The following is a 12,946-nucleotide window of genomic DNA, read 5'->3' on the forward strand; positions in this document are numbered from 1 at the left end:
AGTTAAGCGGGTACAGAGAGAGATTCTAGACACCATGTACGGTAAATAGGTATTTATTTTGACATCATTTTGATTAAATTACATAAATTATGATCACGAAACCCCGGTTTTCTTCGTAAGGTTGATATCAAAACAATGCATGGTCACCCAGGATATTTTCAAGAGTTGTACTGTAAAATGTTCTGCTTCATTTCAGCGGCAAAGAGATTCACCCAACTTCTGGACGGCAACTTTACCGAATATTTTTTTGCAATTTGGAATATAAATGGTGACGTACTCGTCCCATTTTCAAGGCAATCTCTGAAATTGCTATAGCTTCGCTTTAAATTGGAAATCATGGTCATTTGTATTGAGAAATTTGTGCAGACGATAATTTGTTGAACCACTTTGAAGAAAAATTAAGGAGGTAAAACCATAAGGCGGTTTGACAATTTTTTAATGATTGTCCTTAATATTCTTCCTGAAGGATGTAGATTCTAAGATCACAGCCTATTATCTTGTTATTTCATCAGAAAACATCTTTATTTAAAATTCTGGCACCACAATTTTTTAGTTTTTTCTTGGGGGGGGGGGCTGCCTGATTTTACAAAGATTTCTCTAGCATTAACATGAGAAAATATGATGGGTACACCATTGTATTGCAAGTATGTCATTGTCACCAATATGCATATTGCAACATCTTTCAAAATTGGAGAAAACTGGAGGGGGGTGTTCAATTTTCTTGTAAATTTCTTCTGCCGGTATGAATTTGTAGTTATCTCGATATTTATGTTTGTTCTGATCCAAAATCCATGTCCATAGCACTGAAAAATACACAAAATGTGATAGTTTTTGTTCCCAATTTTGGCGGGAAATTATCGACAGCAGAAGACTTACTGTCAAGACAGACTTACTCAATTAATCAACTCTGACTAATCACAAGAACATATGTAATTTGTTTCTATACGCACATTTGTTCTGATCCTGAAGATATATATTAACAACTTTAGCAAAAATAGTACAACAATTTACTGTAACAGCACTGTATTCTGGCTCTACAAGATATTAAATTTCGTATTTTGACTTTTTTACAATTCCAACTTAGTACCAAAGGAAAATGTGCACCAAAAGTTGTGTGATGTCAATATTTCATCAAATATAAAATTTTCATAGCTCTAGGAAGCCATGTTCTCTTGAACTGTACATTAGGTGAACTACAGTACTTTTGGCAAACTCTAAAAAGTTGCCATCGTCTGCTAAAAATTACTTTCTTCTGTCACTGTGAAATGCTGGATCATGAAGGCATCAAAGTCTACTGCTACCACAACTTTTTACTTTTGAGCAGTTGAACGGTATCACTTACTAGATTTTACTAAATTTCTTGTAATCTACCAAAGCCATCAAAAACAATACAGCTATTCCATGAATCACACAAAGAAGGGTGGTCAAGTGAAAACAAAGATAAATTTGTACAGGGTACACACAATACAAGGCCCTAAAACTCTGAAGAGACACAAATCCCATCATGCTCTGCGACAGGAGACATGATGGTTTTACACACTAGATTTGGCTTTAATCTACCATTGGGTGCTTTATACTTTTCGTCTAACAAAAATGATCTGTCATCCTTTGTTCCTAGTTCTATGAAGAAAGACACATCCTGGGTTTGTCGTGTCATTTCACAGCTACTTTTTGGATAAACAAGGTAATGTCAACTATCACATCACAAAATCTGGAAGACATTTAGTTTCTTTTTGTTTCCATAAAAACTCTCAAAAGTTGGCAATGAAATTGTTCAGAGTATTCCCCCCATTGATAATCTAATTAACATATCACATCAATGTAACACAACTTGTGATTGTGTATGAAGTCACATGACATGAAAACTTACATCTTTCATATGCAAATACAAAGTACAAAATTGGATTTGATCATGGTAGTCTAGAATGAAACACAATAGTGAAGTGCCTGATCTAATCTACCACCTTTCACTACATTTTTACATCTTTTTTCAATTTGTAAATAGATATATTTATGAAATGTGTGTGATGGGGTACAATATCATCTATCGTAATTCTAACCTGATTGAGAACATGATATTGTAGACGAATAAGTGACAAATTAAATTTGAACATTTCATCTCATTCAGCTAAGTCAAGCCTCATTCTACTAATGGCTGCCATGTGCTTATGAAATGGGCACAATGAAAGTTGCAGAATGGGGGCCAGCCTTAGACAAGCTTCATGATTGTTTTGTATAGACTGCCCTCTAGAGGTGGACTACATCTGAGATTCATAGGTCATGTATCAAAAGCTTGGCCTCATTGTCAAATCTTTGTTGACACTAATTTCCAAAACCACAGCGTATCTATAAACAAATACTGGTATCTCTTCTGTTATCATTTCAGTAATACATTTTCGACAGAAGTATTGCGAAGCTAACTTAGCTTAGAGAAAACATGGCAGAAATGTTTCAAACTTCAGCGAAACTTGAAGAAATATAAGATGATGCGAAACTGCGAATTACAATACAAAATGGAAGGATACTAAATATTTGTACAGAAAGTCTGCTTGTAGAAATGTAACAGATTTCCTGAAAAGTGGTGAAAAAGGGCAGGAAAATGACAACTTTGTGAGACATTCGTGGCATTTGCAAAGAGATACACATGGATGGAGTCAATGGCAGCCACAATGAAATGACTTTTTTCCAAAATCTGGATGAATAAATGTAATAAATAGAAGTAAGATACCCAAAAGTTGGCACAAAATATGGTACATCATTTGGCAAACAGACCTTGGAAGAGAGTAGTTACTTCTTTATCAGTCAAAGTTTTTGACTCTGGAAGAATGTATATACAACGTCCAGCCAACTAGTTTTCACCTTCCTATCACATAATAATGGCATGACCCTATTGTAACCTGTGTCAAAGTTGGACTTCCTTACATGAAACAGGGGTGATATCATTGAGGTGTTAAATTGTGATCTCACCTCTGTTGGTTTGATGGCTAAGTGCTTGGTGACTGACTTATTTCACTGAATGCTAGCACCACTATGCAGTATAAAATACCTATATAACTATGATGGTGGAACATTTTAATGTGTTTGCTCTCAAAGGGATGTCAATCATCTGGTTTTAGACACAGTATGTGACAAAGTCCTCGGCCCTTTCTGAAAGTAGGGTGTTTCAAGCCCAGGGTCACAAAAGTTCAGCTAGATACATGTGGAGGACAATGGCATATTAAAGTGGTAGGTCAATAGTACTTGATAAGTAAACCAGCAGAGTACATACCGAGGACAATAGTTTAAGTGGTAGGTCAAAAGTACTTGATAGGTAAACAAGTGAAGTATGGATGACAATAGCATAAGTGGTAGGTCAATAATACTTGATAGGTAAACCAAAACAGTACATATTGAGGACAATAGTATAGCCCAGTGGTAGGTCAATACTACTTGATAGGTAAACAAACAGAGTACATATGGAGGTCAATAGCATGAGTGGCGGGGCAATAGTACTTGATAAGTAAACAAGTGAAGTACTGAAGTTTCTGAATTTCAGTTACAAGGAAATAGTAAATTTTTCAAAAATACTAAATTTTACAAGCAGTTACAAGACAGTATCAAAAGTCAATTACAATTAAGGCAATATTATTGTCAAACTGACAGCAAATAGTACCTATATCAACTTAGAACAGACAATAATACTTGAGTCAACATAACAGTTGGTGGCAGCTAATGCTCTGTACAAAGATTGACCTATCAGGGCAATAGTACCTATATTAACTTTGAACAGACAATAATACTGTAGCCAACATAAAAAGTTTTAGTATTTTTGAATGGTACAGAGTGCAAAAGTCAACTTATCAGGGCAATAATACCTATATAAACTCGAAACAGAAGAGCAATGCTAAAGAGTAAATATACCAAGTCAACAAAAGTGACAAGACAATATTATTTCATTCAGCCTGATTACCAGGACAACATTACCTCGGTCAATCTGAGTGACAAGGATTTCCAGCTCTGCTGTCAGCAATGGGGGCTTATAAGATTGTTTAAAGTTTCTCTTTTCCCCCAAGAATTGTTTTTGAATGGGGTAAACCCAGCCTCTTGATCAAAAAAGCACTTTATAAACAATGTGTATTAAAAGCTTAATTCTTTTAGAAAACATGTCAGAAATATGGCTGTTTCAACAAAGAGATAGGATTGCAAAATGAAAAGAACAGTGAAGTGCCTAAATTTTGAAATGTCTAACTGTATTGATTTTTCAATAATTCACTTGTAAAATTGGTCCCATCCACATTTTCAAAACCTTTTAGTTTCCCTATTATAAATAATGTAATCAACAACTTCTGTTTAGTCAGCTTCTGGGAGTCTCCTGACTTGAGAAGGAGCATGCAGTATTATGGCTTTTGAAACTGACTGTCATAAATGCAATAACTGCCAGGTTTCAAGCCCCAATTTGATTTCAATGTTTGGCTGTCAAAATATTTTCAATTCTTACGTTTACAATATACTGTTTCACAGTCCACAGTATATTTACAGGTTTTTATATCAGCTGAAGAGACAGGATGCAAAAGGGACAAATTTAAAGTCTTCAGAATCTGCAGATAACCTGCAAAGCTAATTAGAAAAGCTCTATTTAGAAGCAAACCATTGGAATTTCTGCCTAGAATGTCTTCAAATGGGCTTGGATGTTTAACAGGGGTGAGGATTTGTGGATAATATTTTTGGGAATGATACGGTTTCACTTGTATGCACAGAATAGATCACAAACAAAGATTTTTTTTTTTTGCAAATGTTCTGTCCCTCTCATCCCCATTTCCCTGTACACAGCTCCACACTCACCATTGAAAATAATGGGGTTGGACTATACCATTATGAAGGAGAGGGTTAAATAGTGACCTGACCACATGCTGAGTGAGATATTGTCAGTGTATGTTGACTACATCGAAAAATCTTGCACTTGTCGGTGACAACTTTGACAATATTCCCTGAACTCAGCAAATTTCTTTTGCAGTTGTTTTCATCAACTTAAAAGTAACTTTCAAAATTTGGCAAAATTGCACTATAATACTGATACTATATTATAATAAGTTTTCCAGGTCCTTCACAAGAAGCCAATATTATGAGGATTTCCCTCCCTGACTGATGAAAGACTCTCTAAAACTGCAAATTTGGGTGATCTGAGATGACCATGTAGCTAGAACAATTAAAGTAGTACTTTGGATAGGAATATATTTGAGCGGTGTCATTTCTATCCGTATGGACATGTTGTAAGCTGCAACTGACAATTTGAAAATCAAGGAATTACAGATCTAAGCCATAGGGTGGATATAATTACTGTAATGTAGATGCACCTCAAAAGGGAATGACATAAACTTTTGCTCAAACTTTCCTCAATGGAACTTTCGACAACTCTCTAACCAAATCAACAATAAAAGTCAGGGGTCACCATGTGAAGTTTGGCACTAGAGAAACATAACATTTACTGATGTTTGAAATTCAAAATGACTGCCATTCCTGTGTTAACTCTATGGGAAGAAAATAAATTATTTCGATTTTCAAAGAACTAAGATGCGCCCCAACAAATGGTAGAACTGAAAAGAATTGTAAAAATTGGAGAGTTTGAATATCTGTCCTAAACGCACATTCTACCTTAATCAAATCTTTTCTAACATGAACATTTCCCGTGGGCGATATTATTCTTTCATTTTAGTTCAGTGCATATATGAAGTCTGGAAATAACCATTAACCTTTTCTGAAGATCTGCATCAATAGTAATTCAAAACTGCTACTGATGATATGTTCAGAGCACGTTTGTTCAACTTCTGCAGTAATGGACTCTAGGGTTACTGACCAGATTGTTTTAGTTAGCTGGCAAACAGACAAAACCATGTGATTCCGAAATTCATGTTTCGACAGACTATCGGTACACTGCACTATTCACAATTTAGGTCACTTTCATGACCTTATGTCCTCGTAGTTTGTGTAGTATGTAGGTACTTTTCAACATTTTATTTTGTAAAAGTACATATTTTTGCTTGAAAATTACTTGCAGTGTCTACTCATTGATTAAGTCACTGACTATAGTTAGCTTAGACAGTTTTCAAACAAGCTGGTCGAGTCATTCTTACGAAAGAAGCCAGGAAGTGAGGTCTTGTAAAGGGTCTTTAATACAGTTTATAGCTAGCGGGACCTTTTTGTTCTTTCGTTTCGGTATCTTCAAAAATTTGTTCCTTAAGATGACGTCATACTTTTGTCAGTCATGAATTCAATATGATAAAATTTTGAAAAGAAAAGGTATTCTAAAAATGTTCAAGTTTTACCGACAACTTGGTGTAATTTTAAAAACCAGTATGTATCGATATTTACAACAGTGTTGCAATCGCCGGGTTTTCTAGCATCTAGCTGAGATGTGCAAGTTTGGGGTCGTAACCCTGGCAATGCCATGGTTGTAGGGTCAAGAAGCTATGGCCATTATACTGGTACACAAGTGCTTAGTCTAAGTCCAAAGAGACTTGGCAAAATATGTTTCATGACTTTAGCAGCAACAAGAAGAAATCTTTGACGTCTTATAGACAACCCATTACATACCTGTTTCACACATTAACGCAGCAAGCCCGCTTTGCTTTATACTATATATCATATACAAAGTTTCATTAGTATAAATAAGTAATTGATCAGCTTTTAGTGTAAAATGTTTTGTAAATTAATCTCAAAATGACTGTATCAACAGAACGTTTGTTAACCATCTCCAATTTTGATGAGAGTATTATACACTGCATCATCTCAGCTCTTCCAACAATAAACATTACCCCTCCATCAACCAAGGAAACCACTTCCTTCAAGATCACCGCCAGTGTGTTAAAAATATCTTCTTAAATTAATTATAAATTAACTTTAAATGCAATTTGTTGTAAATAACTCTATCAATAAATATTTACAATAAATATAGAATGTGTGAAATAAATACTCAATATCTTAATTAATAAACTCATTAATTCTGTCTTCGGTGTAACCACTACTCCTGATTTGATACTTATTCACTCATTAAACAATCTCCTCACTTGACATTTTCTCAATAAAAAAATCTTGGGGATGTTCTCCTCAAGCTTCATCCAAGTCCAGTAAAAAAATATTCACATGTGTTCTGAAGTTCCATTCTCGTCCTGTAAAAATATTCACACCCCTTGACATGACATGGAACAACCCAAAATGGTAGCGGACTTGACTGGGGATATGATGACGTCATGGTGAGGTGAAAACGGTGGATATCAAACGACTGTATCTTTCATTTCATCCCGGAGATCAGACATTCTGATACGCAATGTTCTGGGGTCAACATCACCAGAACCAAGCAGTCGCATGGTCTCTTTGGATTCAAAGAGGTCATCGAGCCCATCAGCATCCCTGCGCGAGGTTCTCTCACGGTCCGTGCTTGGCCCCAGCAACCGACTCTGTTCATTAGCGCCCTCTACAGACTCGTTATCTGACTTGTCAGCGGCATCTTCTGATGGCATCTTAATCTGACTCAGAGCTGCTGCCATTCGACTGCTCTGTAAACTGATAGCGTCACCATCAGCATCATCTCCATCTGCCTCTGTCGGCAAAAATCAGATAATAATCGGATAATAGTCACAAAATTTTTGAATTACAATTTCGGTAAATAGTTATAATTTTTGAAGTACAACTTTGAGAAATAGTTAAACAAACACAAAACAAATTGTAGAACTTGCTCCATATTGAATTTAAAAAAAAGTGAGGCATTACTTTTCTCATGAATATTCACATTGTCCAAGAAGAACAGAGTTGTAAAACCTTATTGTTAAATTTTTAAGCAAGCACAATACTACATATACAAATGAAATGTTCTTTTTTTATAGGTATATTTCAAATTCCAAGACAAATTTTTTTGAAATTGCTCTTATGACTACTGACTATCACTTTAAACTAATAAAATTGTACAGTTTGGATTACAAGACAATTTATAAATATTTTAATGACGCTGACTTTTCAGACGAAATTTGCACAAAATACATACAAGTATACTTTCACTTATTTTGTAGTATTTGAACCTCATTTCGATGAAAATGGCTTCATTTATGATCCTACTGCCATGTTATCACTGACTTTGTAACTCATGATTTTTTACAAAAACGGTAAAATAGTACAGGAAGTTGCCCATGTAATTTGCATCATGGGAAAAAAGCTCCAGGCTTGGAACTTGCAGGGCGATCATGACATGGAAGCTTTACTAGTTTCCTTTGGTTGCCTCATGAAAGATGCTTCTTACTAGTCACATGATGTCTGGGTATCTTGTCGTGCCTTTTTTCTACATGCGTACAACAGTTTGATTGTCGCAATGAAACAGCCCGCGACGGCCATGCCAGCAATGCCCCAAATTGAACAAGCGAGGGAGAAAAATTATTGTCAAAAAGCATAAAAGTTCCAAAGAATATGTTGTGCAGACTGACATACATTCAGGATTAATTGTTTCTATGTTTAAGGTAGTATGCACCTTGAAACTGAAACGCTGTTCAGACCATTCCCTTTTGAAATAAACAAGAATACAAATCAGGGATCACCATGCAAAATTTAGTGCTGGATATACGAATGACCTAATATTTACCGACTCTTGAAATTTAAAATTGGCTGCCATCTGTGTTAACTCTACGAGGAAAACATATTTTAGATTTTCAGTAGAGTAAGCTGGTGAAAACTTAATTTTCTCCAAGCGCTTCAAAATGAGCTCATACAAGTGGTAGGCCAAAAGAGTATTGTCAAAGTTTGCTCAAATATCTTTGCCTAAGGCTCGTTCTACCTTAATTTAATAATTTATTATGTACCTGCAATAGTTTCTTCCACGGCACTTTTCTGACTTGGTTGTCGGCTCAAAGTCAACTTTAGTGCATGACTAGCTTCAGGTGAGTGTGGCGACTGTGGTTGCACAGACTGGTGTTGCTGTTCTGGGCTGTGGTGCTTCTCCTGCGTCTGGCTCTGTTGCTGCTGCTGGTGTTGTTCAGTTTTAGTGACGACTCGCCGGCTCATCCTCTTGGTCACGTTGTGTTTTCTTGTCAACCTCCTTGCCTGGAAGGCTGAGGCCTCTCCATCGGTGGGTTGGTCCGTTCTACGAATGATGCTGCGTCGGCCAAAGCTGTTCACCCGGTGCAAGTCGGCGGTGGGAATGGACTGGGGTGTTGGAACAAGCGGCTGGGGATTCTCATCTCCATCATGGCTGTGGCCAGAACTTCTCCGAGATGTGATGGTTGCTGAAATAACACATAATCAGAGGGGAATCATCATATAATAAAATACTACTGTCCAGTAATGTTACCGTATCGGTAAAATGAAAACAATTACTTTAAGGCTGGCTGTCTCAGAACAGTACATGTACATGTACATCACTGACAAATGATATTCTCAAATCCTTAAATAACAAATGCCATCACCTCTCTAAACCTGTAAATGAATTTTCATTGTATATTATTGAACTTACATATGATAATAGTACCGGTAGATGATGAATTGTGCCAGGGTAACTAAATAATACACTTCTGGCTTGAGCCATCGAAAAAAATTTTGCTCAGTTCAGATAAAGCACTTTTGACATTACATGAATATATATACCCACCTTTTCTAGTAAGTCGACTGACAAATGATCCTGTACGGCTGTGTTTAGGAGACCCCACTATGCCAACATCGGAACTGCCATCACCAGTAAAGTGTGTGGCACGAATTCCGCTTGTTTCGTTGGCAAATCTAACGTGATCTGAAATAAACGCTGAGATATTTGTAGACATCATTTACATGTATAACTTTTTGTTGCTGTTCTAGCTACCATGATGTTTATGTGCAATATGATAACATATTGTTATCAAAGAGATTGTCAATAAAAAAATTTAATTTTTGGTCTTTGGTTGTCACTGACTGTCAATCAGAGAATCACAATATCACAGAATCATAATACCAAGGACATCCATAGCCACACTGGTGAATAAAAATTATCAATGAAGCTGTCATGGTGTTTGAATTTGCTATTAACTATCATACAGTTACCCATTATGAAGTATTAATGTGTACAACATTTTCTCAGACACACAAACACTGGGCCTTAACCTTTATGAAAACAATCGGGCTCCCTTCAGGGGCCCTTCCATAGCTTTGCAAACCAACTGGACCCCCTAGGATTATGTTAATTAGTGACATTTCATTGCAATGACTGGCTTACCTCTTGGCATAAAAGCATTATCTTTGAGGTCCTTGAGTTCATAGCAAAGCTCAGTAAGCAGTGTTCCTTTACACTTAGGCACCGGTCTGAAATGTCCTTGTAGCTTCTCTGCTATGCGGCTCTGAATTATGGCTTCTGCATCAGTTTCACATATCATTCTCAGCATCTATTGGATACATAAAAAGATAAAAAAGAAGTTGCTATTAACATCAAAGAATGGCTTGAGTTCACTTTTGAAAACTATTTGGTGATCAAAAGATTTTGAACATGACTGGTGTATTATACTTATTCACAAGATTTAAAGGGACAAAGTCACTATTTTTTCAAATTATTTTGGTTATTTTTTTCATGTGAAGCATGATGAATATTAAACATCAAAGCCCTACTCACACCTTAACAGGGATAACATGTAAATATGCTGATGACATAATGTCTGGTATGTACCATAAATTACATCTGAAATATGTAGTAAGCATGCCAATATGAGCAGAACAACACAAATACAATGCTGACATGAAATAAAAATTATGGAAATAAATTGAAAAGACAGCAACTTTGTCTTTTTGATATTGCATCAAGGCTATACTGGCCACGATAACTTTCTACAGTGACTTACAGATTGATATACAAACTAGTGTTAAACACAAATTGGGATGTGCTTACGCCATCCTTGGCACCTGACATCACTTATCTGTTTTACACACAAAGTCTGTCTGACCCCAATCATTAGCTTACAGTTCAATAATTAATAACATGGGTAAAATGAATGGGGCATGAAGTATGTACCTTGTTACGTATAAATGGCTCCAGACCAACATAAAGCGGTGGTCTGTAGGTCACTAGGAAATCCATGAAACTCCACAATGCTGGTCCACCTGTTAGGGAAAAAAATTGCATAGGATTCTTTGATTTGTGAGAGTTGGCTTGGAAAATACTCTCATTGACTGTCCTGGGAATTAATGAGAACTCATAAAACCTGGGGTACGCATGTAGGACATGCAAAGAATTTAACTGGCCTGACACTGTGACAGCAAAATGCTGAGATTTCACGATTGTCTAGAGTTTGGTACACATCTGTAATACATCATTTTTCCAAGCGAGGGAACACTTTTATAGCAGTTGAATGATCTTGGGTTATGTTCATTTTGGAGACACTTAATGTCGGTTTTTTTTGTATTAAACTGAGCTCTTTGATAAATACTAAATTACATACAGTTCCAAACTCCTGTTTTATCTTTTTTAACTTTGAGTCAGGAGAATTATTTTGATAGCCACCCGGCAGGCTGGATCTAAGGAAACAGAAGGGGGTGTGAAGGGTGTCCTAACCTATACCCTCCCCAACTTCTCCGTCAGTCCTTAAAAAGATGTACTGTAAGCAGATGGTTTTCATGTTCATACCTAGGAGTCTGGTACCAAGGTCCTTGACAGCGTTGGTAATTCTGAACCAATCATTGATCAATTGTCTTTCAAAGCACACAATCATGATCTTCAAACCTGAGAAAGAGACACATTTTAGTGTAAGCCTTTGTGCCCAAAAATTGAAGGCTTGCAAAATTATGTCATTATCTGAATGAAATGGAAGAACCACCATTCATGGAGATAATCAAGTTGTTCATGCTCAATTGTCTTTTGAAATCAAGGAAAACTATGCTGTTGACTGCCACTTTTTATTTTGAATGAGAGATCCTTCAAAACTTAGAAATATTTACAATTCAAAGTTGATGCAAATGAGTTTTAAATCTAATAAACAATGACCACAATAATTTTTTGAGACTGTGAAAACTTTGTCAGTTTTAAGTGAGGAAATCCATGTTTTCAATGTTACTAATTTGTTTGGTTTTCTCAATCTGTTGCAAGAAATCTAGACACTTCTGCTTGATTATACATGCATAGTTGCCGTAGTTCTCTGATAATGCACAAGCCTTATGCTTGGCTAAGTGGGCATCATTCAACCAAAGTCATAACATTTGCATGCTGTGAGTTGGTACCATACACTTGATCTGACCACTGAGGGCGCATAACCTGTTTAGTGAACATTTGCAGTCGAAGATTTTGAGGCATTCTTACCCAGGAAAGCTGCTTCGTAGAGTGAATCTTGCAGGACAACTGATGTTTCATGATACGACAAACTGGTGTGGCTTGGCAGATCGGTGATAGACGGATACGTATGTTTGGAAGTCACATGAATGGCCTGTCTTGGCGGTGGCTTTGGCGGCAGCAAAGCGTACAGTATAACAGTCAAAGCAAAGGAGATGTCTTGCTGACGGATCTGTGGTACATCTGTAGGTAACATGGAAATCAAAATATCCAGGGAAGAAGTAAAGAGAAAAAGACACATTTCAGTGAAAAAATTTAAGACCAATCCATTGAAAACAATAAGCTAATACCACATTACTCTGTGTGCAGGGGTTAAGTGCTGTAACAAGACTACCAATCTAGTCGTTGCTGACTGAAAATTCTTTTCTCTATGGTCTTTACTCCATCATTTGTTTATATTTGCCAAAAAAACAAGCATGTTGATATCATCATTCGCTTGATGTCACAACAGGTCACATTTCGAAGAAAACTGACCAGTTTGCAAACCATAGTAAAGTTGTGTGCAAGCTATACATGTAGGTACAATGGTTCACCATGACAGTTCCACTGTTTGTGATTGGTTAATTTAAACTCTGAGAGACTTGTGATTGTCTATTTAGACTGTTTGTGATTGGTCAATTTAAACTCTGAAAGACTTGTGAATGT

The 12,946-nt window shown here is 36.4% G+C and overlaps 1 protein-coding gene across 8 annotated transcripts in view; it reads right to left on the reverse strand.

Annotated features, from left to right (window-relative positions):
• Window positions 1–37: 37 nt before the first annotated feature.
• LOC139119319 (protein unc-80 homolog) overlaps window positions 38–12,946 on the reverse strand; it is a 182,207-nt gene continuing 169,298 nt past the window's right edge. For 7 of the 8 annotated variants that reach the window (XM_070683075.1, XM_070683076.1, XM_070683081.1 and 4 more), the window contains 7 exons: window positions 12,272–12,484; window positions 11,603–11,698; window positions 10,991–11,079; window positions 10,205–10,370; window positions 9,608–9,757; window positions 8,823–9,245; window positions 38–7,576 (listed from right to left, as the gene is read on the reverse strand). In XM_070683075.1, the coding sequence (XP_070539176.1) occupies window positions 7,251–7,576; window positions 8,823–9,245; window positions 9,608–9,757; window positions 10,205–10,370; window positions 10,991–11,079; window positions 11,603–11,698; window positions 12,272–12,484 (1,463 nt within the window). In that variant the 3' untranslated portion in view covers window positions 38–7,250. The remainder of the gene's footprint in view (window positions 7,577–8,822; window positions 9,246–9,607; window positions 9,758–10,204; window positions 10,371–10,990; window positions 11,080–11,602; window positions 11,699–12,271; window positions 12,485–12,946) is intronic. The other variant, XM_070683077.1, reaches the window with a different exon arrangement.

This window comes from Ptychodera flava, chromosome 19 (assembly GCF_041260155.1).
Source record: "Ptychodera flava strain L36383 chromosome 19, AS_Pfla_20210202, whole genome shotgun sequence".
NCBI classification, from domain to species: domain Eukaryota; kingdom Metazoa; phylum Hemichordata; class Enteropneusta; family Ptychoderidae; genus Ptychodera; species Ptychodera flava.